At 43.1% G+C, this 26,990-nt stretch overlaps 3 protein-coding genes and 1 non-coding gene across 6 annotated transcripts; 3 read left to right on the top strand and 1 right to left on the bottom strand.

Moving 5' to 3' along the window:
* The first annotated feature begins 1 nt into the window (after window position 1).
* Window positions 2-74, top strand: trnar-ccu (transfer RNA arginine (anticodon CCU)). Its single transcript has one exon. It is a non-coding gene; the product is annotated as a tRNA-Arg (tRNA).
* plbd1a (phospholipase B domain containing 1a) lies at window positions 40-6,450 on the top strand. Its single transcript, XM_076752902.1, has 11 exons — window positions 40-415; window positions 1,004-1,226; window positions 1,440-1,523; window positions 1,756-1,897; window positions 2,550-2,690; window positions 3,340-3,484; window positions 3,663-3,863; window positions 4,353-4,493; window positions 4,579-4,764; window positions 4,927-5,033; window positions 5,141-6,450. Exons 1-11 carry the CDS (start codon window positions 346-348, stop codon window positions 5,315-5,317), a joined length of 1,617 nt encoding a protein of 538 aa, XP_076609017.1. The 5' UTR covers window positions 40-345; the 3' UTR covers window positions 5,318-6,450.
* Window positions 5,260-11,498, top strand: LOC143334228 (uncharacterized). 3 transcript variants are annotated; one of them, XM_076752905.1, is made up of 4 exons: window positions 5,260-5,429; window positions 6,571-6,876; window positions 7,896-8,078; window positions 9,847-11,295. In XM_076752905.1, exons 2-4 carry the CDS (start codon window positions 6,774-6,776, stop codon window positions 10,167-10,169), a joined length of 609 nt encoding a protein of 202 aa, XP_076609020.1. In that variant the 5' UTR covers window positions 5,260-5,429; window positions 6,571-6,773; the 3' UTR covers window positions 10,170-11,295. The 3 variants fall into 3 exon arrangements, with proteins under 3 accessions (XP_076609020.1, XP_076609018.1, XP_076609019.1); XM_076752903.1 differs by having other exon boundaries at window positions 5,300-5,429; window positions 6,693-6,876; window positions 9,832-11,498; XM_076752904.1 differs by having other exon boundaries at window positions 5,300-5,429; window positions 6,693-6,876.
* gucy2ca (guanylate cyclase 2Ca) lies at window positions 11,491-21,666 on the bottom strand. Its single transcript, XM_076752901.1, has 27 exons — window positions 21,456-21,666; window positions 20,191-20,303; window positions 19,701-19,768; window positions 19,395-19,613; window positions 19,179-19,297; window positions 18,702-18,801; window positions 18,419-18,530; window positions 18,183-18,327; window positions 17,938-18,023; window positions 17,741-17,858; window positions 17,502-17,583; window positions 17,148-17,241; window positions 16,723-16,785; window positions 16,542-16,613; window positions 16,095-16,199; window positions 15,234-15,320; window positions 14,854-14,986; window positions 14,620-14,757; window positions 14,267-14,355; window positions 14,029-14,120; window positions 13,762-13,920; window positions 13,152-13,344; window positions 12,771-12,945; window positions 12,288-12,386; window positions 12,051-12,145; window positions 11,810-11,886; window positions 11,491-11,692 (listed from the first exon to the last, which is right to left on the bottom strand). Exons 1-27 carry the CDS (start codon window positions 21,664-21,666, stop codon window positions 11,491-11,493), a joined length of 3,246 nt encoding a protein of 1,081 aa, XP_076609016.1.
* Between the last annotated feature and the right edge of the window lie 5,324 nt (window positions 21,667-26,990).

Here is a 26,990-nt window from a genome sequence, read left to right as displayed (position 1 = left end):
AGCCCCAGTGGCCTAATGGATAAGGCACTGGCCTCCTAAGCCAGGGATTGTGGGTTCGAGTCCCATCTGGGGTGAAGTATTTTTGCTTCCTATTGTGACGAAAAAAATACTTACCTAGTTTGCAGTAACCTTACATTAACTACGGCTCTTTTCCTACACCTCGTTTTGTTCCCGTTTCCTGCGGTCGGCAGCCAATCAGGAAAGGCTCCGCTCCTTCGACACTTTGGTTCCCCGGACTTTCCCTCCGCCACATGACAGCAGATTTCCTCCTCGCCAAAGCCACTGCTGTCTGATCCGTGTCTCTTTTCTGCAGTCACTTTAGCTTTTAACTGCATTTACACAGCCATGTTTTCAGTAAAAAATATGTATGTCTTTCTCTTGTTTGTTGTGGCTCCGACCTTCGCCTCTGCAGACAGTAAGTAGGCCGACTTATGATTCACGGGTGGTTGTATAATGATCTAATAGATTTACTCCTCCGGATTGAAACAAACAAACAGTTAGTGTTTTGCTGTAATCATGCATGCTGGTTTCTATAAATTCTGCGTACCCACTTTGCACCAGCTGTTGTGATTTAAGGTGTGTCGGAGATGACAGTTTGAGTTGAATGTGTTTTGTTTCTCTAAATACTCAAAAAACAATCCTCAAAGTCGCGAGGTCTCCTGCTACTGAAAGCATTTGGTTTTAACTTTCAATTTCGCTCATACTCATAAAATCATAGGAATATAAGCCTTCATAGAAACCTTTACATTAATAAAAGAAAAAAAATGCAGATCTTTAGTAAAGGGAGTATCTAGTCTTGTGACCCATAGGTAGATGTCATCTGTCATTCAAGCTAACCCCCCCCACCCCACCCCCACCCCATTATCACTGATTTAAAGGAGAATTGCCATAACTTTGTTGTCTTTAACAGCCATTAATCTACACGGCTGCTACCTGTGTAGCAGGTCTTGTGTAGCCGTTTTGTTTTTATTTATGTTCTCTTACTGCAATGTTGTCTTCTCAGCGATGACAGCAGCCACGGTGTACTGGGACCCCCAACACAAGACCGTCCTGCTGAAGGAGGGGGCGCTGGAGACGAACGGGGACGCCTATGGGTATCTGAACGACACCCTGTCCAGTACAGGCTGGAGCGTCCTGGAGATCCGCGCCGGGTACGGACAGACCCCTGAAACTGATGAGATCACTTTCTTCCTGGCCGGCTACCTCGAAGGCTTCCTCACTGCCCAGTAAGTATCATGACTGTGGCGCCATGCTCGCCGTTTCGCAAAGAGGTCTTTCGTTACCTTTTGTAACACCTGAGCAATGACTGACACCCACCAGCCCTCATGATGCTTTAGAAAAATACTAAATCACAACCAGAAAAGACTTCACTGATCAAACATCACCAAACATAATCAGACACTTAGTCTTAACACTTTGTCGTACGCTTCCCCCTGCAGGCAGATGATGGACCACTACACCAACATGTTTCCGCAGCTGATCCACGACCCGAAGATCCTCGGCCCCGTTCAGAGTTTCATGGCGTGAGTCTGTTCTCTTCTCCTTTTCAGAATGAAAAACCACAGCAGCAGCACCGCAGTCGCACTCAGTGCACAGACTGAGTCTCACATCACTGTCATCGTCTTTCATATCCTCTTCTCAGAGTTGTTCGGTTCAGCTCACAGTGCAGAGTTCTCGATCACAATCTCAGTGCTTTACAATAAATGATTATAATGACGACAACAGTCAACAGCAAAGTCACTCTTGCACTTGCAGGAAGCAGGACTCATGGACCAGAGAGCAGGTGAAACTGAACAAGAGCTCTGATCCTCTGTGGAAGCACACAGGCTTCATCGTGGCTCAGATGGACGGGCTGCAAGCAGGAGTTGCAGACTGGGCCAAGAAAAAAGGGAAAAAGGTGCAACAGCAATTTTGCTTCTGTTTATACAGGCCAGTGAGAGCACCAGCTGTCTTTTGCATGCATGGAAGCCACATGCACACGCCAAAACACAACAGTAGAGGAGAAATATCCCACAACAGTGAAAAAAACATGCATACAGCAAAAAAAAAAAAATAGAGAAGAAACAACTGCAATTGTTCAAAATCAGGTTTCAAGGCAAACTGGAAGTTTCACTTTAAGACCTTTAATGTTCACTTCCTCTGACTGGTGCGCTGCTTCAAATGCTGCTCTGCCAAGTTCTTATTTAAAATGAGGAACATCCAATGTAAACCAAACGTGTGATTGTATATCACATATTGTCACTCTGAAATTTAAAGGGCCATGAGCAGATACATATTTTTTTATGTTATTATCAATAAAACTGCTAATATTACTGGTTTACCCTCTGTAAATAGGATCTACTGTGCATGTCTTTTTTTTACTTTTAGTGCCAGGTTAGAGTTGATACAAGATTATTGTCAGGACATCAAGTTAAACTGCAGCTTGGATGGTGCAGATGTGCTATCAAAAGTCACCAGATTTCAGTGATTTGTAAGAGAGAAGTGGAAAAAGACTACTACTCCTTTTCATTCGCTGACCAACAGCTGTTTATCTGGTGTCCTTCCCTTAGCCGCTGTCCCTGTTTGACGTCCAGTTCCTGAATGCAGTGGGAGACCTGCTGGATCTGATCCCAGCCTTGGTCCCTGCCTCCAACCCTCGGCTCAGAGACTTCAAGCTTCCGGGGATGGGGCACTGCTCCGCACTCATCAAGGTCAGAGGTCAAAACATGTTCCAGGCCAGGTGTAAGAGACGAGTCACGCAGGTGTGCTAAATGAGTGAAACAACAGCCACCAGTGAAGAAGGAACGTCCTGTGTCAGCAAATGTACTGGTCCGTTGGAAAAATGAGAGAGCGTTACTCTCAGGATTCAGTCAATAGATGTGCACATTCTTCCCCCGTGACCGGTTTTAACAGACACACCAGGAAAACAGGCCTGAGTGTTCCCAGAGATGCAGTGGTGTCAGTAATTTCATTTGCTACATAAACAAAGAGTGCAGTAAGAAATCGGCCTTAATAAGAGACGTAGTGTCAGTGGATCGCTCTGTTATCCAGCATATGAATAGATTTAGCACCACTGACAGCACAAGTATATTTAACTTTATGTGCATTTTAGATCTGCATAGTTTTTTACTATTTTATTCACACCTTCCTGTAATTGAGCCCGATATTTAGTGTGTCTCTGTAAACCAGGGGAATCAGCGAAGGGTTCAGAGGTGAAAGAGCTTAAAGATGATGGCCTGCCTCTTTACCTCTGAACCTAAATGTATGACCTGTCAAAAAACAAACGTATTTCTTTCAATCAAATTCACAGTAACACAAATGAATGAATCTAACTCTCCTGTTGTCTGTCCTCCCCCTCAGATGCTGCCCGGCTTTGAGAACCTGCTGTTTGCCCACTCCAGCTGGTACACGTACGCCGCCACAATGCGGATCTACAAGCACTGGGACTTCCGTGTCACTGAGCCGCACACGGCCACCGGGAAACTGTCCTTCAGCAGCTACCCCGGTACGAATGTCAACCACAAGAACGCTCCTTAACCAGAATTCTTTGACGATAACAAGGACACACACACACACACACACACACTTCTTTCTGATATGTTATCTGCAGTGAATCCCAGGTTTGGAATGCGTCTTGTTTGTGCAGATTGTCAGAAAGGGTCTCAGCTTACCTTCCTCCCCAGGTTTCCTGGTGTCTCTGGACGACTTCTACCTCTTGGGCAGTGGTCTGATGATGACCCAGACCACCAACAATGTCTTCAACTCCTCCCTTTTTGACACGATCACCCCAAACAGCCTGCTGGCGTGGCAGAGGGTCAGGCTGGCTCACAGTTTGGCACATACTGGAGAAGAGTGGGCCAAAACCTTCTCCAAGTACAACTCTGGTGAGCGATTATATCTTTGTATAGCACTATGCACAGTTATAACGCAGCAGAAACATAAACTGAAAGGCCAATAATTGTTAATTAAAGACCATTTTATTTTTAAAAAAATCAATAAATCTGAATGTTAAAGTACAAAATGGATCTATACGTAACACCACTGCCAAGCTTTCTCCAAAGCATACCAGTGTGTCAGATCTTTAATAGGGTCATTTTACCTTCCAGGAAACCACGAGAATACATTTATTTTAGAAATGAAAATGAAAAAAATAAATGAAGTTGCATTGACCCGATACTCAAAGGGGAACTCAACCAATTTTAGACATCAAAATGTCAAAAAAAAAAAAAAAAAAAGACTGAAGTTTCGCTGTAAGCAGCAGAGTGATGGGGAAGAAGCCTTTCAGTGCACAAACTGATGAACTCACATCCATTAACAGGCTTTTTTTTTTTGTTTTTGCACCACTCTGCTTCACCAACCCTCAACTCTTACAGGTACATACAACAACCAGTACATGGTGCTGGACAGGAGTAAGGTGAAGCTGGGCCATAGCATTGATAACGGCGCTCTGACTGTGGTGGAGCAGATCCCCGGCCTGGTGGAGTACTCTGATCAGACTCAGGCTCTGCGCAGAGGTAACAACACGCCCCGTCCTTCTGTTGTCTACAGTGTTTGTTTCATGTGGACGTGTGTGGAGTTTACCTCTCTGGCTGCCTCCAGGTTACTGGCCGTCCTACAACGTTCCCTTCCACCAGAAGATCTACACGCTGAGCGGTTACGGACAGATGTGGGAGGAGTACGGAGAGGACTTCTCCTATGATCTCTGTCCCAGAGCCAAGATCTTCCGCCGTGACCAAGCTGAAGTCAAGGACCTGGACTCATTGAAGCACATCATGAGGTCTAATGGTGTGTGTCTCATTGTGTTAGTTTGCAGTGTGTGACCCACATTCAGCTGGTTCTCCAAATCCTCTGGAATCTGAATTTCTTATTTTTCCATTTAGTGCCACAATGATCAGAGCAGCAACGTCTTCATTAGCTGACCCGGATTGTTTGTCGGTTTGTTTTCAGACTACAAGACGGATCCATACTCCAAGGATGACCCCTGCAAGTCCATCTGCTGCCGTGGCGACCTGAGGACAGAGAGGGCGTCGCCATCAGGTTGCTACGACACTAAGGTACCGCTGATCTCACACGGCAGTAACAGAGGTCACTTAGGTTTTGTAAAATCAAACGCTTTTTGGCTGAGCTCAGATTTCTGGGTCCTGTGCTGGTCTTGGTCCAGGTGACAGATTTCCTCATGGCTGGGGACTTCCGTGCGGAGGCGGTGAACGGGCCGACGACGCAGGACGGACTCCCGCCGTTCGTTTGGGATAAATTCAGCAGCATCAGCCACCAGGGTCTGCCGCAGTTCTACAACTTCACCTTTGTCAGGATGCAGCCTCTTCTCTTCAAGCCGTGAGGTGTGCGCATGTTTGTGTGAGTGAGGCGGAGGGAGATGCCTTCAGACTGATGCTCCATAAACGATGACGATCAAACGTACAGTCAGGAGGAGTTTCATTTTAACTGTTGCTGTAAGTTGAGAATTGCGTCCCACCGACATGCTTTCTTCTTAAATCTTCAAGCTATGAGAGTAACAGTGCTTCCCTCCACCTGATAAAATGCACATTGTCAAACTGCCAATCAGATTTTAAATCAGTATTTTAGCTCGTGTACGTCTCAGGGTGTGTTGGATGACTTACTTTGGAATACAGTGGATATCAGTCGTGTTTTTTATACCCGCAGCCATTTGTGCCTTGAGAGTAAATGTCTTATTTTATAAATTGCAGAATCAATGCACTAAATCAGCCGACTTTAATCCTTTATTCAAATGTTCGAATGTCTTCATACACATATACAAACACTATCATTTCAATGGTAGATGAATCAGTGCAATGTCACACTCAGGGCTGTTGATCTCTGGTGCTGTGCTCTGCTGTGCATCTGTTGTTCATACTGTGCAGAATAAGAATCTCTCAGGTTTGTGTTTTTAGCCTCTGTTTCTTATGTAATGTGATGCATCATACTGCACATCTGTATCATGCCACCTTCTCCTGTGTTAATTGTTCATTAAAGTTTTTACAGTTGTACCAGTACCGTCCTGTGTTCAGTCTTGCCTCGTGCTACAGTGGCTCATGGTACCTTGCCAGCTGATCTGTGCTCTGTGTTCGGAGAGATTCATGCAATCTTATACCCACTTTAACACTACTTACTCACTGAAACTGTTCTGGCTAAGCTCCCGTCAATAACAAGAAGTTACGGAGAAAATCTTATCTGAAAATGTCAGATAATCAGACGTGGAGCCCCACGGCTGATGCATGATATGATTTAGCCAGACAGATATTAGTTATTATGTAGTTTTTGAAAATTTGCATTACAGGACGTGATGTATTCGAAGCCTGTGGTCTCATTAGTCAAGTAAAGATGGAGATGTTGGTGTAAGACAAACGAATGAAATCTCATCTACAGTCATGATGGTCATCTATCACCAGTTCATCACCGTGTGCACAAACTGTAAAATGATCATGAATTACCAGTCAAACAATATTCAACCCAAACTGAGGAACTTGAAGGTCAGCACCTTTGTTATTGAAACAGAAACACAGTAAGCTCTCTCTCTCTCTCTCTCTCTCTCTCTCTCTCTCTCTCTCCCCCCCCCTCCCCTCTGTCTCTCAGCCCCCGGGGACACATGTAGTGATTCACCCTTTCCTATGAAATGGAGGAACTGAAACGTCTGTTGAGCGCTCTGCATTCATTTCATAAATCCTCCCGTCACGTCCCTCCTCTGTGTCTCGCAGTTCTCTGTTTGTGTCATAAAAGCAAGTGTCGGGGAGGGTAACGCAGCAGCAGGTCTCCGCATTGCTCACCCCACTCCAGTCATGGCCAAGAAGGACTGTCCTGCTGGCAGCCACTGGGACAGCCTCGTCAACGTCTGCGTTTTCAACAGAACGGAAACCAGGCCTGAACCTGATCGACCGACAGGTGAGTGTCAGTGATTGTTTCATGTTTTCTTCTTCTTGTTTGTCTGCCCCCTGAACAGAATTGTTCTGTCAAAGTTCGTTTTTCACCTGAAAACCTCTTTGAATTAGTCTTGTTTTGGACGTGGTTTGACTTACCGCCTCTCGGCCCCTTTGTGATGTTGGTTTAAATGCTTCCTGGCCTCAGAGATGTGTTCCATCTGACTTGCCTGTATTAATTTCCTCCTCTGAAATGCTCAGCATTCAGGTGACCTCACCTTTGCACAGCTGCTAATGGACTTTCAAGTCCCTCTCCAGGCAAAAATGTGTTTTTCCTCTTTTTCCTACAGTTGAATGTTTGAGCTTCATTGAGCAGACTGATGTATGTGCAGAGTTTAATATGAGAGGGCTGCTTTTAATATTCATCTGCTGAAAGTGGAAAGTTTCTCTGTGCTCATTAAAAATCCAGTGTTAAAGAGGCGGGCCTATGAGCATGATTTATGACACCACAGTCAGTTTAGAGGCCAATCCTGGTCCAGTATTTAACTTATAATCAACCTGATGTGGAAACTTGAAGCCTTCAGTGCACACAGACTGAGGATGGACAGCTTGTGTCAAACAGCTAAACTTTGGAAATGAAAAGAAGTTGCATATTCATAGATTCTGGTGTTTTAAATGAGGGAGAAGGAGTAGATGTCATTTTAAGGATTTTAACAAGAAAACTGAACTTTTTTGTTGTAAAGCGGCATCAGAAACACATTATTACTCAAAGTAGAGTATTTTATACAAATCTTAAAGCGCGTATGAAGGGGATCTTTAAAAGCTGTGCACTAATTAGTCAGAAAACCACATTATTTAGTCTCAGCATTACCTCGTCTCTTGATGTCAAATTAACACTTTAGGTATTATTCTTACTTTCTATTTTGCTCCTTTAGGAACCAATCAGTGCTAATCATGTGCTCATATCCTGTATAATGAGTTGGGTTTTTACAGCTGTTCAGCATGCAAATTAAGTTAGGTAGTTAATCCATCTGTTCTCATCAGAGTCACCCGTGGCTGTCCTGGTCCAGGTGAGATCCACGCCCCGCACCGCCCAGGCCAGCACAGCGATGGTGCTCAGTCCGGCTCTGTGGATCTTTGTGGTGCTGGCCACAGTGGGGTCCATCTTGGCTCTCGCTCTCTGGTTTATTATATACAGGCGGCAGAGCAGCCTCAGCAGTACCTCAGGTAAGGACAACTGATATTGGTTCATGCGTATGATTTTGTTCTAATCTATTCAGTTTTATTCTGTTTGAATTACTTCCTCACATAAAGGCTGGCATTTCCCAGCATCCTCAGCTTCTTGACAAGAGCACGTCTTTGGTATTCTTCACTGTTCTGCCACATAAAATAAGAAATACTTTATACTGTCGATATCACCATTTAAACACCCCAAGTGGTTTCACTCTCCTGACAGAAGCAGAACAGAATATAGTCATGTAGTAGTCATCTATGCTGTTTTTAGTCAGAAGCATGAATGTGCCAGGTAACAGATCATTTAAGCCCCAGAGATAATCATTTCACACATAATAACTGATCTCCATGTGTTGGATTAAATATCCCTTCAGTGAAATGTATTCGACCTCAGGACAACATGTAGTTTTTGCTCATCCAGTGGCAGCCATTTCTTCTACTGTAAGCAGGGGATCTGACATGCAGAGGGGGCATCTGAGAGCAGTGTGGAGGAAGTGGGGTTGCAGGCAGGCAGGTGATGAAGTGTGACGTTCATCACAGTAGAAACTCCACAGTTTCTGTTCTCTTCTTCTCAGGCGTCCCATGGGTCAGCCCCGCTCTCTTACCAGCTATTCTGGTGTCAGCACACATCCGTTGGTTAGGCAGGACAAATTGGGCCTCCTCATGACCTTGAAAACACATAAACTGACAAAAACAGCAGAGTAGCTTATACTACAACAGCTTCATGTAAGATGTGTGGCCTGGTGGATGGAGAGATCTCGTATCAATAAAGCCAGAATGACCCTTGTTCTGGTGAAAGCCTATCAAGCTGAAAAGTTCGAGCTTTATATGATAAATATGGCAACACGACCAGGACCATCGTTTCAGTCTTCTGGAATGCAGCTCCAGCTGTCTTAACCCTCGTCATATAAACACAAAGAACTCTCAGGACTGAGGAGAAGCTGGATTCACTTTATCAATAACATGCTTTTGTCCTTGTTAAATTGTCAATAGACCTTTATCCACAAGTCAAGCAGGAATGTAAAACACTAGATCAGCAGAGTGGAGGTATTCAGCTTTGCTCACTTAGCTGTTGTGAAACGCGTTTTTGTTGCCTGATGCATGTCGTGTCATGTTTGAAAGATCAGTCGTTCATAAACAAGGACGGGGCGAGGTTCATCGCTTTGTGAAACACATGATTGTATTACTTCATGGGCTCAAGAGCACATTGTAAAGCTGTCGTCAGCAAACACAATTCATTTGCAAATGATTGCACTTTTTTGGCATCTGGGTTGTGTGTAAAAACAATATGGCAGTCCAACAATTTTCTTCCAGTATACTGTAGCTGCTGAGTTATACTTTGCCTTCTGTCACACAGAAACGATGTACATCAGCATATAAACAACATATGATATAAGCACATTTGTGCACTTTCATTTATTTCAAAATATGTCATTACCCTATATTCAAGGAAAAGCTCTATAGATGTATTTATAGCTGCCTTGAATTAAGATAACTTGTTGGAAATGAATCCAAGCATGTGCATGACTCTCTTAAGAAGCAGAATTGATGGTTTAAAGACCAATTTTATTTTTCTATGTACTTTATGTGAAAAAGAGGCTAGTTAAATGGTATCTCATTTGTATCAGTGTTAAGTGATCAGTGTTTCTGTTCAGTCTTAAGATCAAGGACATCCTATTACACAATATATTTATTGCAATTTGAATCTTCAGGTGAATTTAAATATTCATATGAACTCATGTTACAGCTGTTTGTGTTGCAGAGGACGCAGAGCCACAACAGGAACCTCTTCAGAAAACAGAGCCGCCTGCTGTAATCCACTCACTGCCTTCAGAAACAAACAGTCATGCAGACATGCTGCAGAGAGCAGCAGGGGCCCCTTCACCCTGTTCTCACCTGCACCTGGGGGCCCAAACCGACTCACAGTGGGAGGAGGGCTTTGCTGCTTACGGGGACCCCACAAAGCATGCTGGGATGGAGGGGGGCAGAGGGCTGCACACATGCAGCATAATGAGGGAACACAGGATCCCACTTCCTGCCACAGAGCTGGGTGGCACTGCCTTAGTTACTACTAAGACTATATAGCCCCCTGTGTGTGTGTGTGTGTGTGTGTGTGTGTGTGTGTGCATGCGTGCGTGCATCCATGAGTGCGTGCGTGCATCCATGAGTGCGTGCGTGTGTGTGTGTGTGTGTGTGTGTAAAAACTCTTTACTACTACTATACAACTCTGCACATTGTGCTCAGTGTGGTGGGTTTTCTCCCACTTTTTAATCCAAGTTTTTGGAATATGTTTCTTTTCTACTTTTTTTTTTATGTTTTATAAATAATGTTTCTGTAGCTGCTTCATTTCTCTGCACTGCTTGGAAAAAGACAAGTGTTATGGTGTAAATTGGTGTCCAATAATACCCTGTAAGACCGTGTGTATTTTAGTGTACTTTCCTGCAAAGTGTTGTCGGAAGGCAAAACACAGAACTGCTCTGAGCCTTATTTCATATTTCAAACGTCATTTAATAAAACACAAAACTAAAATCACGGCAGAAATATTTCTGATGTTCGTAGCATTGTTGTGCTGTAAAAGAAACATTCTCAGATCTCCATTATATTTTGACAAGAGCTGCTTGCGTCCAGTCTGTCTTTGCAGCAGAAAAGGCTGCTTGCATGGCAAATAACTGTCAATCAATGAGCTTCCTGCGGGCAACATACGAACATAAATGGAGAACAATTCAAAGTAAAGTCAAGAAGAGGACAATCAATTTCATCTCTCATTACCTGGATTGAATGACCATGTGGTTTCTGCATAGATCTCAAAGGAGGACCCTCGCATCAAAATCCGTGTAGGCCAACGTTGTGTGTATCCTCAGGAGTAGGCACGCTGTTTGTCATGCTGTTTGTTTTTTGAGTTTTAAAAGAAGACCCACCCAAACCATCTCCAGGTACAATTTCTAGCCATTATTTATGGCATTTGAAAATGTCTCACTTTGGCGCCCCCAAGTGGAAGTCTCGAAGCATACACAGTGACAGACAGCAACGGATAAACCAGACACAGAGTGCAACACAGCTACAGGGATGAAAAATGTGTGAAAATGTGTCAGTCCCACACAGTGAACATCCTGGGTGATACGTCAGAGCGTAACGGAAAATGAGGCCAATAAACAGTTCACTGCATGTGGCAGAGGGATGGGTGTTGAGGGGGAAAAGCGTCAAAGGGAAAGAGAGAAGTGAGATCCTCAGTCTCATTTTCAACATGCCTGCTTTTTCCACTGCCGCTCAACTGTCACTCCAACCCCCTGACTGAACACAACTGTCCACAGAAACTTAGCAGTGCTGATTCAGACAGGCGCAGGCCATGACACACATCTACAGCATCTACTTCTGGGACGATATTGTATGGAAAGGTCCCAAGTGGTCACAGGGAGGTGTCAGGGTTGTCTGTGACAGCCAGGTGGAAGTACTCTGGCTGGCCGTCCCCCTGCAGGCTGCTGTTGGTCTCCCTCCGATGGACTTTGGTGGACAGGGTCTTTTTGAAGCCCTCCCTCCTGTCTCCACGCTTCTCCTGACTCGACACGATCATCTCTGCCAGGTCCTGCTGGAGCCGCTGGAAGTTCTCCCTGAGACAGTGACATGAGGATTATATTATGTTCCTGTGGGCTGGAAGGAAATGAGGGCCAGAGGACACATCTTATCAGAAAGTGTCAGTGTTCACATAAGAGAAGTGTTTTACTCACGCTGTTGGTGGCGTTGGCAGGTTGTATTTTCCTCCAGTCGCTCCTGTTAACCAGTATGTCATCTCTTTGCCTTTACCCTGTGGGTCAGGTACACACAAGCACACACACACACACACACACACACACACACACACACACACACACAGGAAATGGAAGTTGTAACCACTATCTGGACAGCTCACATCTGTTGTAAATGCCTGAATAAACAAGCACATAAAAAGCCAAAGCAAACGCAGCTAACCTTCAGGTAGGTCTCTCCTCTTTGTTCATACTCAAACTTGCAGCCGGTCCTCTGCAGGATGTTGATGGTGGACTGGCTGACATGAATTCTCAGAGCTGGAGGGACAACATGAGACAGAATCATGAGAGGAAAACACCTCAGCTCTCTTTAACTCTGCAGAAATTAAGTTCAGAAGCTGCACCTCAAGCATCAATACTGTGACTGTGCTCAAATGTGTGTGTGTGTGTTGTCTCTTACGCAGGCCCGTGGACTCCATGCGTGACGCAGTGTTGACCGTGTCTCCAAAAAGACAGTAGCGAGGCATCTTGTTCCCCACCACTCCTGCTGCACACGGTCCTACACACAAATGCACACAAATGTCAGGCTTTCCCACAGATGTGTGTGAACAGGCTGTAGTTATTTACAAGTAAGAGGAAAAGTTTAAGAATATAAATAAAAGTGGTGATAAAATTGATCAGTTTCTTGGAGACAACAGTATTTTTGTTGATAATTCTGCAAGCTGTATAAATAATCTACTTTATTTAGGTTATTAAGGAATTCATATGTTTGACTCATGTTTGTAAATTTGCTACTTCCATGGATACAAATTATGTTCCCTTGAGACTCATATGAAGTCTTCTTTTGAAATATGTTTGCATTTCTATTACCACACAATATACCAATGCTGTGTGTTGTTTGTGGGCACAAACAAGGATTGCATTGAATAGGATATTATGTTACCTGAATGCATGCCAATACGGATCCACAGAGGGATGCCAGGCAGGTGCAACAACTCAAACGTCCCCACAAAGGCCAGCATTTCCAGGGCCATGTGGGCGATGTCCACTGCATGCCTGTTGCCATTGCGTTTGGGCAAACCTGATGCAACCATGTACGCATCTCCTATTGTCTCAACCTGAGAGGCAATCAAATAATCAGTCACGTACACCAATCTAATTTTAACTTCAAGTGCTTCTGAGTTTTAAATGAAGATTTCCTGTTAAAACCAAATCTAAGATCTATCTCACAATACACAGCAGTAACGTCCTGTGCGAGACCCTCAGAGCATCGCTTTCATCGCACTGCTGAATTGAACCTGAATTCAGACCTTCACAGAGGTACCTTGTAGACGTCATGGTGGTCAAGGATGCTGTCAAAGTTCTTGTAGATGTCGTTGAGCATGTCGACCACCTCCATGGGGGTGCTGTAGTGGCACAGGGTGGTGAACCCCACGATATCGCTGAAATAGATGGTCACCTCCTCAAACAGCTCTGGTTCCACTCTGCCCGTCTCCTTCAGCGAACGCACCACTGGCCTGAGGAGATGCAGGGAAAATACTGGTGTTAGCCAACTGGCTTCAAATGAGGTTATTATATGGGAATGTGACATGTACAGTACATGCAAATACAGCTTTGCCTTGAGCTGTAGGTCAGGCAAACAACGCCTGAGCAAGACTTATTACCAAGGAGGAAGGAAGGAAAGCGACCTGATGAATTTAAGTCCAAAATTCACTCTCCTTATCTGCCTATTGAGCTGCTTAATGCTCCACTTTGTTAACTGGCTAATTCTGCTGATGAAAGCATGGCTCACAGGCCATAAAATGAAAACAATAAAGAGACTAAAATGCTCTGTAGGGCTGAGGTGAGCTACAGTCGGGTGATAATTCTATGTGGGTTTGGTAGACATTGCGCTCAGTCAGTATGTCTGTACTGCAGACACAGGATAAACCTACTCAGGCAGGAGCATGAAGTTGAGGCGATCAGCTCGGTCCCTCTCAGCTTTGTACAAAGAGGTTCTCTCCTCCACCAGGTTCTCCAGAGTCCTGGAGTACATCTGCAGGCGACGGATCAGGTTGTCCATGTATGTCTCACTGGCTTGGTTGTGCAGGTTACTGTGTCAAAGGAACCAGGACATTAATATTGCTATATCTATATCTAGCAATGTAGCATATAAGTGAAATGTAAAATTGAGCCTGAATGAATGTGTGATGCTGACTTACCTGAAAATCTTACCCAGAGTTAACTCTATTCTCTTAAAATCTGGCCTCCGTTCTGGGTCTTCATCCCAGCAGTTTTTTATCAGCATTTGTAGCTGTATACATAAATACACACACACACACACACACACACACACACACACACACACACACACACAAAGAGAGAAAAAGAGGGGAGTGTATGGCTGTCTTTATTTATCCTTGACGAGTCCGAGTTACCAGTGTTTGGTGGCTCTCTTACCTCGACCTCCTTCTCTGATGTACAGTTAAAGTTGAGGTCAGGTCTGAAGAAGTCCATCCTACTGGGAAACTGCACTCTGTTGATCTTCTCTGAGGGATTGGGAGACAATCAGATAATGACGGTCAGCCAGACTTGGAGCTGAGGATGATCACCGAGTCTGTGGTCGCTGTGCGGTCACAAATGTCTAAACTGATTCTGTCATAATCAGTTCATGCATATTCACACACAAACAAGCCAGTTTTCTGAAGGAGTTCATTGTTCATACAAAATTTGACCAAAGAAGACAGATTTAATTCAGATTTAATGTTATTATGTTATTTATTGCTTTTTAATGGTGTGCCAAATTATCCTACCTATATTATTGGAGCATAGCTGTGTATAGAACGGGGCCCGCCTCATGATGATCTCGTGAGCAATGATGGCATAGCTGTAGACATCGCCTTTCTGAGACACCCCATCTTTACGAAGATGCTCCGGGGCCGTCCACACATCTGAGAGGAGAGGAGAGAGAGGAGAAGCTGAGTCCCTGGTATTCTCCATGTTTACATCAATAACCAACGAAATGATGATGAAAAACTCAGTCTCACCTCTGCCTGGCCTCAGGATGGTGTGACAACCGAAGTCAGTGATCTTGACCACCATTCGGTTGTCAACCACACAGTTGGTGGACTTAAGGCGACCGTGGACCCCAATGTTACTGGAGTGGAGGTATGACATGCCCTGCAGAAGATATAAACCAGTGGGACAGTAGTGAGCTGTGAGGAGAATACACTGAGGCAGCTGATTATCACCTTTAAAGTATGTAAAACACAATAAATCAAGTCGTGTTCATGAGGAAAATACTGCTGAATTTAAATTAATATCACTGGAGTGACTGTAAATTATGTGTAATTCTTATTATTCTACTTGGTCCTCCATAAAACAATAACTAAATGAACAAAAAAATTTAAAAAAAATAAATCTTTACCTTTGCTATGTCATACATGACTGATATTTTAAACTCCATGTCCATGAAGGTCTCATCTGGGTAGGAGATCCTGTCATTCAGAATGTACTGGGGGGATAAACAGATGAAGAAGCTCATGTTTTATCACTCTGTTTACTTGGTGTGCTGGTTTAATGGATTTGTTAAGGATGTGTGTGTGTGTGATTGCGTGCCTTCATGCACACACTATTAGTGCTCTTTAAACTCTGTTGGTGACTAATCAAATGAACAGTAAAGTCACTGTTGGCAGCAGAGAAAGGAGGCCACTGAGCTGCCATAAACAACATGTTTGTCTGTTCTGTAGTCATGTAACATGAAGTCAGGCCAAGTGGAATGCTCACCATCGCATGAAGTGTGTGCACATAACTTTTCTCTGTCAACCGTCACCAGACATTTGATTCAAATGATAAGTAAATGTTAAAGTTGAATGTAGCGCAGCACCTTTTGCGGTGTAGTTTAAAATGTTTTTCAAATGCATTTAAAGGTAATAAAAGCAGATATCGAATAAAACACGGAGATAAGAAGGACAGGACAGAAATTGAACAAGTATGAACACAATGACAGTTACTATGACTAAAGCCAAGGTCTCTATAGATGCATTTCAGTCAGTCAGGTTGTCAAAAGTTACAAGATATAAACTGAATAATAATAATGTATAATAAAATCATTCAGAGAGCTCTAATACCTCCACTAAGGCCACAAAATCTGTTATTTTCATAAAATGTTCTAGGTATTTAATTCAAGGCAGTGCAGTAGTTAAATAGTTTAATGATATAGCAAAGAAAGGAAGAAGTTCTCACAATGTTAAAGCGAAAACAGACATGAGTGATGGTCTGCTCTTACCCTGAGGGAGCCCCTCTGACAGAGCTCAAACACCCCAAACACCCCGTACTCAAACTTCACCGTGCCGTAGAACTTGGTCAGGTTGTAGTAATCGATTCTCAGCAGCTGGAAGACGAAGATGTGGAGGCAATGGAGGAGAGAAAGGAAGGGTGGAGATGGACAGGGAGGTTGGACAGAAAGGCTTAAACAGGGCTGTAAATGATGCTGTGAAAGGCTTCTGTAAATTCAATATGAAAGACAACTGAATGTGGGGCTAAAAGAGGAGAGAAAGGTGGAGGTGGGTCCACATTCTGCTTCCTCAGGTAATAAACAGTTCAGCATTACAAACGATGGACAGACAGGATGATTTAAATGCGCCACAGTCAGTTAAAGAGCAGACTGGACAGCGTCCACGCGAGACAGAGAGAGGATACACAAACTCTGAGGCATGACACAAAGGAGTCTCACCGTGTTAAGCTCAATCTTCTGGTCCTCGGAGAAGTTTCCGTCCGTTTGCTTCAGCTCTTTCAAGATGACAGGCTGAAGAGACGAGACACAGTCAGACGCTGAGTGAAAATACACCATCGTCTCTTTCTCTCTGTTCCCTTCACGACTAAATATTGATTTTTGGAAGGTGGAATGTCGGTACCTTCTTATCATAGCGGCCTCGGTGACTGAAGTACGTGCTGTCCTTCCTTTTATCGTCATCAATCTGTTACACACACACACACACACACACACACACACACACACACACACAGGTAGCCTTATTGCGTTTCTTACCAGCCTGGGCACATGAAGCCATTTCCCTACCCATGTCCCAACTTTGTTAAATGTTACTTTATATATCAGGTCAGTGATATTCATAATGATTGGTCATTGGGATGCCAGAACAATGTGGGAAACCTTTCACAGATGGAGGCTACATGAAGGAGGACCAACAGTGCACAGATCTGGTTTGATGGATAAAGATGTTGTCATATTCAAGATTACAGACTTCCAGAAAAGGGTTGTCAAAGAAAGGGTTGCTGACGCCCTGATCTAACATGTAGGACACGGGATGAGGCCACTTACCTTCAGGGAGACCTCCTTCTCATCCATTGGACCAATCAGATGTGAGTCAATATGAGACCACCTCTTATGCAGGAGACGCTCTTTCCTGTTCTGCCTAACATTATTCACACACAAATTCAGAAAAAAAATGAGCACAAGGGATATTTCTCTTGCCTTCAGAGTGCCTCCAATTAGGTTACAGCTTCATATGATACCCCGACCAGATGTAAACACGCAGGAAGAGCTGATTCTTGTTGCTAAAACTGTCATTATAGTCATTAACTGTTCATCATTGGTTGCCCAGCCTCAAAATCAGCTTTGCCGATGCTAAACACAGCCTGTGTGATGCAGCTGTCAAATGTGTCCGCTGTTTACCTGTAGAAGATGAGAGCGATGCCTGTCACCACGATGACACTGACACCCAGAACAATCATAAGCACGCTCTGCAAACCCAAGCCTGAAAGCACACACACACACACACACACACACACACACACACACACACACACACACACACACACACACGCATGGTGTTAACAGTATCCAGGCTGCAGTGAAGCACCACATCACTGTCCACGCTCGCTCTCCACCACCTGTGTGTATTTATGTTTTACCGTCTACATTTTCTGGCAGAGCAGAAGGCAGGCGACCACCAGCCCAGTGCAGGGAGGGGTTGGCCTCTTTCACTATGGTTTGATTTTTTGATGTGTCGTACACGAGCAGGGTTTCGTACTGCAGAGAGACAGAGGCAAAGCGTAAGAACAAATGTTCACGCCGACCCGGCTGACCGCAGAATGGACAGTCATCTCACCTTGCCAGTGACATCTGATGTGTAAATGATGGAGAAGTTAGCATCTCTGTCACCATACTCATCGAGCACATAGTGGCCTCCCATACCTGCTTGAAGAAAACACACACACAACAAAGCTTGTATCCTCCTCACCTGTAACACCTCATGATGTGTGGGTTTGGCTCATGTTTGTTAAATCTGTTTTGCATTGTAACACTGCCTTCTATTGCGTTGCTAAGCCCTTAGCTGTCATTGATCATACGCACCATTAAAGGAGACGTTTCCAAAGGGGCTGTAACTCAGAGGCACGTCAAAGGATCCCTTGTTGCGTTTCTGACTGAGCATCCTCTCTCTGAGCACTTTGCCAAACAGCAGAGCCCCGTCATGATACCCAGCCACATAGTCATTAATCTGCCCATTCAACACAATTAGTCAAAAATTAGTCACTTAACCAAGAGCAGAGTCCCTTTCCTGTTGTATGGGTGTTTCTGTTGCTGCTCACCGTGTCATTGTATGGTGAGTTTGATCCATAGGTGTAGTTCCTCTGTGGCAGAGTGATCACCAGGACATCCTCCATACCGTTATTGGATGTTGTGTTGACGTAATATTCAGGGCTGGAGGAAGGTAAAGGGTGTCACTGTGAACAGCATTACTTCAACACATTCAACATGGCACATCTCAGCTTCTACAGTGTATTCTGACCTCTTGCTTTACACTTGAAAAGGCTCGTGAAGCTTCATGGTCACAGTGTATGGGCTAAATGGTGTGGTGACATGCAGGCTTACTTGTAAATATCAAGGAGAATGAACAAGATGTCCTTATGAATCACGTCCCGCTTTCTCTTGATTGAAGCAATGTCTTCAGGATTCCCACACATGATGAAAACTGAAATGAATACATCAGTTTGATTCTAACAGGAAGGGACATGTTTGAGCTGTACTGATGCCGTTATGCTAACAGGCTCACAGTGATGATGCTAACATGCTAATGCTAAGCAGATAATAATAACAATAATAATGTTGACCATGTTCACCACTCTAGTTTTAGTTTTAGCCGTTAGCGTGCTCACTTTTGCAGCCGTTTGATGAAGTTTTGTGACAACCAAAGTGATTAAATTTCATCCATTCATTGGTTCATCTCTTGTGAAGATATTAGATATGATTAGATCCGATTTTTCAGGTCAACACAGTCCTTGTTGGGGGAACAACAGACCAGCAGCATATGCTTAGTGCAGTGAGATGCAACTCAAACAAAATACCCACTGTTGCTGTATCTGTCTTTAGAGGCCAGAGCAGCCATCAGCTCGTCCTCCGTGCTCAGCATCGCTCTGTTGATGGTTGTGGCAAAGTTGGCAGAAGCTGCTTTTAAAGCATTCAAGTACCTGTGGCAAAAACAAGGATATGAGACAGAAGAAGCGGCACATGCTGGAGCGCTGAATGGAGCTCCGCATAGATCACTCAGGTGAACTGCAGCCTCACCAGAAGCAGTCCTCAGTTAAATTGCTGGACTTCATATAGACGTAAACCCTCTCCCAGGGATCCTTAAAGGGCAAGCTTTCATTTATAAAGTGGATGAGTAAGTTTGAGACCTTGCGTGCTGGGGGCAGAATTCGGGTCAGTTTGGGCTTATAGTCACATGAGACACCAAAGCTCCCAGCAGAGATGACGGGAATGCTCAGGCTCAGGCCAATTTCTTCACTGAGTGGGTGAAAAGTGAGAAATCAGTCAGTTGTTTTGTGGCATGTTATTAACAAAACAGAAACAGAACAACGGAGTCATACTCACTCCACTAGCTGGAAGGTGGCGTAAGTGCAGGAAGGCCCCAGCATGACGCACCCAATTTCACCGTTATCCTGCAGAAAGATACCACAGCACCATCACCCAAAAGTTCAGTTCCCTTGGATCTTATCACCAGTAACAGTAGTTCAAAGTTTAGAGTCTATTTTTTAGAAATGACAAAGACAGATTATGACTTTTTGCACTTCTGGTTAGATGCTAAACTGCATTTCCTTGTCTCTGTGTTGCACTCTGACAATGACAATAAAGTTGAATCTGGAATCTGGAAGAGGCAAACACAGAAAAGGAAATCCAGGCTCTGGTTTCTTAGTCTCATGTGAGCTCCATAAGTGGTGTCAGAGGCATCTTTAAGCCTCTTGGTGTCTCTTCCCCTTAAACACTTTTACCACTACACCCTTGATTGATTTGACCTGAACGCATACACTAAAAGAAACACTTTACACACTCTTCAGACATCTGATCTTTTGCCCACACTCACATGCAGCCTCTTGAGGATGGCCACTCCCTCACAGCTGCTGCTCCCACAGCCCTGCCGGTTGTACAAGGTGGTGTTGAAGAAGTTGAAGTTAGCCGTCAGTGTGAAGTTTAAATCTTGGGTCATGGAAAGAAGATAAGAGTTGTTAATATCAAAAGCTAACTCATCAATCTTCCTGCATGGGCTGTTAAAATGAGATTAGACTGATTTATTGCCCACTGGTGTAAATATAGCCTTTGATTTCTCCAACATCCAATTTCAAAAATTACATTTAGAGCAGCAGCAAAATAAAGAAATAGATAAATAAAGTAGTTTATGCAAGCAGTTTCAACCTGGGTCAGGACCCCCAAGACCTCAAGATAAACGCGGTTATCAAGATGATAAAATGTGCAGTACATGGTTGGATAGACGTGTTAGAACCACTGGTTTATGTTGTATTCAGCCCACAATCAAACAGATCAATACCTTAGTCTGATTCCAGCAGAATGGATACTGCCCATGCCAAATCTTTTGGTAGTAAAAAAAAAAAAAAATCTGTTCTAAAACAGACTATGATCTTTCCCTGACATGAGCTAAGACAGGTTTTCTGTATGCTCCTGTAGGGTTGAGTCTCAAACCAAACTTTACCTGTTGGTACTGAACACAATGTGTGCACAATACTGAGCATCAAAAACTAGCACTCATTCTGGCATTGAATGTCTGGTCAGAGCCTGAATATTTATTCTTTGATCAAAAAGTCCAAATCAAGTCCGAATCAAAATGTTCTTGCACAGCTGCTTGTGTTAAGAGAACATTTGGTATTTATTATGTAAGAATTTTGGTTTCTTTCTTTCACATGTGCTAATAAAAATAAATTAAAAAAAAGAAAATCTTGGGCTGAGTTAGATTTTAAATGACATCTTAACTCTTGCTCAACAGGATGCAGCAACTCGTTCATACATTCATAGCAGCCATGTTGACTTTGTGGTTCTCTGTTTTAATGTTTCATTGGAGCTTCTCCTGACTTCCAGCTGTTTAAAACACCTGTGCTGTTTAAAACACCTGTGCTGATGTCCAGCCGTGTCACTTGATTAATGTTTCCATTAGCTCTGTCTGAGAGCCACGACCGATTCTTAAGGTCTCTTTTGTTTTTACTCTTTATCTTAGTATTATTAGTATTATTTTTAAGACTGTGATTCTATTGGCTGCTGTAAAGCAATATATGATAGTTTATAGATTATCTAAAATTATTATCTGTAAGTCCTTATTTAAGGACTACCAGTCCATACCGTGCTTAATGTTCTCCAGCCTGTCCTCTTCAATGGCTTGATCCACAGCCGCCTGCACAAACGGCCGACTCCACTCGTAAGTGTTGTCCTCCAGGAGCACGACGTTCATGGTGTACACATGGTTCCCTGACAAACAGTCATCCAGCATCTTGTTGGCCACCACCGCCATTATCAACATTCCCAGGTAAAGTAAACTGTGTGAGCTGTGCATCTTGATCCTTGAGATTTTCCCTTCTCCCTCTGAAATGTGTGTCTTTTCCACAGTTTCTACATGTCAAAACATTGCATAAATGTGCTCAGACAAACAGCTGAAGGCAAGTTTTTACACTCGTCCACCTGAACAGATCCTCTCCGCTGACGACATGAGTCCAAAAACAGAAGTCACTGATTCGCTGTCCAGCGTCCAGGTAAGAGACAAAAATAAAATTCACACTCAAAGCAATGTGGATTGAAGACAAGGAAGGCTGGCTTCAGGCCAGTTGTTCCTGTAGTGAAAGCCTGAGATCAATAATCTCCCACCTTAGTACGGGCCGGTCTACCTGTCCTCCATGCGTTAATGAACAACTGTCAAGTGACAGTCGGTGCACTAGTTGGAGGGAGGGCAGGACAAGAAAGGCTCCCACCCTCCATCTGGACTGACAGCTCACTTAGAATAAGATCATAATTCATTTTGTTTGTAAACAGGGAGTTTAGGCTTTGCCTCAATATTACATCCCCTGTCTGAGCAACATCAGAGATTATTCCCACATCTCCATGTCTGCAGTGGCCAGTCTGTGTGATAGTGTAAGAACAAAACACAGTGTCTTTGTTCATTTGACACTAGCAGATTAACTGCAGTCATGGCTTATAGACGGGCAACAACAAAACAAAAGGTAGACTGTGGAATGAGGAACTAACACCTTTTTACCTTTACCTTTTTACACAGTCGGATATGTTCTGAAGACTCTCCGTTCAAAGCAGAGGTGGGGAAAGCTTGCACCGTGAGAGGGGCAAAGGTCACACGAGGCCATAAAAGTGAAGGCTTGTGTGGAGCTGATAAATATTGTCTGCGATAAAAACAGGGTGGATTAAGCCCATAAAGTCTTTGCCAAACAGCTCATAAACCACTGTCACCTCATTTTGTTGCAACTAACTGTAATCCTTAGAATACTGAACCAAATCAGGAGTGCAGACTGCAGGCGGAAGTGTTTATTTTTAATTGTTTTGGGTGCAAGAGAGCCACTGAAGTTGCAGTTAACTGCATCGAGATATTCCTGACATTTTACCAGCTCATGTAAACAAGTTAAAGCAGTCTTTATTCCAAAACCAAGACTTACATCATCAGTTTTTAGTGTTTACATCCATGCTAATAATGTCATCCAGTTTATTGTTCTCCAGACATTACTAAAACTAATAAATGAGTCACAGCATTGCACTGGGTGACATAAGGAACGAACATTGGCACCGTAGTAAAAAAAAAAAAAAAATAGGAAAATAGTCCCCAATATATGCACCATTTGATCCTGTCTCAAGTTCTGACAGATGTTCATGCTGTGCCTTCTGTAGCACCACCAGCAGGTCAGAGTTTCTACTTATCCTGAGAAACAACATCTACTTGATGGATTGGCACAAATACGTCCATGGTTCCCAGAGGACAGAGTCTACTGACGTGTCCTCTGTTACCACCATGAGACTCACATTTGTGACTTTTGAACCCTGACTTCCTGAAAGAATCAAACAGTCACATTTGAGAAGCTTAAACTAGAATATGTGGATCTGTACTTGGAAATAGTTGCTGATTAGTTTTCTGCCCATTGGCCATTTGATTAATCGCTGCAGCTCTTCAACCAACTGTGGAAAACACTCATTTTGAGAGGAATAACTTGTTTTATTGCAGACAGTGTAAATACTTGAATCAATCTATTACCTTAATTTGTTTTTATAATAACTCGTTAAATGTGCTTGCTGTATCTTTAACAGTATTTACACTATAGTTCTATTTTGACGTGTGGTTCCATTATCAGTCTGCCTCTCCACACATCTTCTATAAACACACTGTGGTCCTAAATCTTGCTCGTGTCAGATTCGTCTTTTTATAGCTCCATGATTGCATTGTCTTTCTCACACTGTTTAAAGCTCGTTGCTTCTCTGCTGATCAGAGGAGTTTAAAAAGCCGTATTTACACGACATTTGTGTGAGCTTGCTTTCTAAGAAATGTCTCATATTTGTGAGGAAGATTCGTCATCTCTCCAAAAGCTCTGCTGCATACATGGAGAAGGACACGTAAGATCACAAACACCTCTAGTGTGCTGTTTCATTTCCTCCAATAAAGTCACAATTAACACCTAAACCCACTACGTATCACCCAGAATGATTGGCCGCGTAAAACAAACATTTATACCCATCTGGCCTCATCCTCAACATTTCCAGCACAGTACATCATCAGCTTCCGCCACCTCAGGGCAGTAAAGGTCTTAACCAAACACACAGGTATGACGTCGTAACAGCGCCGTTGGCATTTAGTCCCATTACAGTCTCATGTGAAGAGGCTTCCGTCTCAGCACACCCTGGCATTTTATCAAGAAGAGGAAACAGCAGCATGTTAAAAGGAACAAGACTCCTTGTTTTATTGTCTCATGGTGGCTGTTTAATAGCAGCAGAGCGCTGAGAGTGATGCCTGTTATTGTTAGTCTGAGAAAATGGGTCCAACGAAGCACTTTCCCCGCATGAAGGCAGATAAGACGGCTGTTTTCATGGAGGCCTTCAACTCATGTCACAGAGCACCCGAACAGGCCGGTGAGCATGTGGCCACACACACACACACACACACACACACACACACACACACACACACACACACACACACACACGTATACATACTATATAGCAGTGTTTCCCAACCACTGTGCCGCGGCACATAAGTGTGCCGTGGGAAATCATCAAGTGTGCCATGGAAGATTATCCAATTTCACCTGATTGGTGCTCTAAGGCTTAGCACACCAATCAGATGAAATCTTTCTTCAATTCCTGCAAGAATATCAGCTCTGTGTTCAACTAAATAGAGCCAGGTTTCACACTAAGTAAGCAAATTGAGACTAGATTTTCATTATACTTCAATAAATATACTTTTTGTGACATTTTTTGTTTGGTGGTGTGCCTTGTGATTTTTCTAATGTAAAATATGTGCCGTGGCTCAAAAAGGTTGGGAAACACTGCTATATAGTATTATCATTACCATATATACTGTATATTTACTGTATATTTACAAAAGAGGATGGTTGAGGAAAGAAGAACACACTTCAAAACATAACCTCACAGCATTTAGAAAATATGTTGTCGGATGTATTTTTGCGTCCCACCTCCTCGAAAATTATTGTTCAAACCTGGAAAATTATCTATTTCAAAGATCGTCAAGATTCAACAGATACAATACAGGCCGCTGTCGGGCTGAATTACAATGACCATTTGAATTTGAGTGCATCACTCAATGTGTTTGTGACACATCTGGGACAAACACATGCAGATTATATCGGTATTGTTGTCAAACTCTGAGAGCACTCACTTTGTTTTTTTATAGATTTGCTGACAATAAAAAAAGAAAAAGCACCAGCCTTATCCCTTGGATAAAGGCTGGGACTGGAGGAAACATGGTGATTGAGGCCAAAGTCAGATAAAGAGGCATGTTCATAAATTCAGTGGCTAATGATTAGTCTGTTTATGATTCGTCAATAATTGCCCTCTGCTGCAGCCTTCCTCATACAATTTGACCATATCAGCTGGCAAATAAATCAGGACTTAATAACTGACTGACCCCGATGACATCAAATTACTTGGCTTTTGTCAAACTGATGTGAACTCTGAAACTCAAACATTGATAGCAGAAGGTGCTCAGGGCGACAGGGACATAATATATATACATATATATGTACGAGACCAAAGGGGGTCATGCTGCTTTGTGTTCTCACATGTAACCCTCATGTTGAAACTCAGGTCCCTGCATTACTGATTTATGATTGCTGTGAAATGCAGAAAAGATAAGACACAGAATCGATTTATGGTGCCAGTATTAAGCCTGTAATCTGTTGCAAAACTGCCTGGGAGGAGAACCTCTACTTATAGTTTTATCGCGTTATCAAAAGCTTCAGTTTGATGGTCTTATGCAAGAGTCCAGATCACTAAAGGACAAACAAAGAACAGACAATAGATGAATATCATTGGTCAGATCAGTCCAAGTGATGTATTGTACTTCAGTTCGGCAACATTTCACAAAAAAACCCCTAAGATTAGATAAAAGATTCAATAGAAATTTGTGTGTAAGAACTTTGTTTTTCTTCGTCTGTCTGACCCCATTAATTATCTCCTGAACCTTAGATTCATCCTGTGAACCCCTGGAGGGGCCTGACCCCTGAATGCATCAGTCTAAACAATCTAAAAATGTCATATTTAATAATATATCACTCAGAGAAGACATTTTAAAGCAGAATGAGCACTTTTAGTTTTGTACTTCAAGTTTATTTATCTGATAATACTTTCGCTTCAGTAGGATTTTGAATGAACAACTTGTAACTGTGTTTCTACATTGTTGTATTGGTGCTTGTATTGGTACATTGCTGATTGCTTCCTGTTTCATATAAATGTGGTTTTCTAATGTTGCTGTTAAAAAGTTTGCTTCAATATTCAGACAATCTTGCCATGTGTGTATTTTTGGACGCATGTGAAACTTCTCATGTAAACATTTCTCATTTACAGATGTCAAACAAATGCTGTTATACACAGGGGAAAGGGCCCCGGGGCTGTTTGTTGTTTGAGCGCTCTGCCCTCCTCTGGCAAACACAGTCAGTTCAGCACTTCAATAAACAAAGTGTGGCGACGCTGGACTCCATGAGCATTTGGTGAGACATATGGTGACATGGAGGTCTGGACCGGGACAAATGTCTGAAAGTGAGACGTTCACTGTGTCTTACAACACCTGCTTTGTTTTTGTCGATCATGACTGTGTTAAAACTTAGATCAATCACATTTCTTGCTCACGCGTGAGGAAATCCTTCATCGAATGCAAAAAGTGAGGAAGATGACGCCACTCCTGAGCAGCACCATCTCTTGCTCTCTCCCACTCTGCCCTCTTGTGGATGCGTTGGCTCAGTGGAACTGCAGAGAAGATGCTCCGAAAGCTTTATTTTACAAACTTTGCACAAACAGTGAAAATATGCATGTTGTTGATGGCATTAAGTTCATAAGATTAGATTTTTTTTTAATTTAATAAAAGTTTACCGTTGACACCAGCGAGTCATCTGTCAAGCACTGAACTGTCTGTGGTGTTTCTCAAAGTGTTAACATGTTTGTGGTCTCATGTGTGTCTAACAAAGGCACAACCTAATCTATCACTAATCTAGTGTCATTAATCTAATCTAAATTAATCTACCTCAGATAATCTATTTCCATTTAATCTACCTAATCTATTCTAATCTATTTTCAATTCTAATCTGCCAAATATATTCTAATCTAATCTAATGTTATCTACCTAACATGTTGTAATCTAATCTAACTCACCTAATA

Source organism: Chaetodon auriga, chromosome 16, assembly GCF_051107435.1.
Source record: "Chaetodon auriga isolate fChaAug3 chromosome 16, fChaAug3.hap1, whole genome shotgun sequence".
NCBI classification, from domain to species: Eukaryota; Metazoa; Chordata; class Actinopteri; order Chaetodontiformes; family Chaetodontidae; genus Chaetodon; species Chaetodon auriga.
This window is presented reverse-complemented; position numbering and strand designations above follow the sequence as displayed.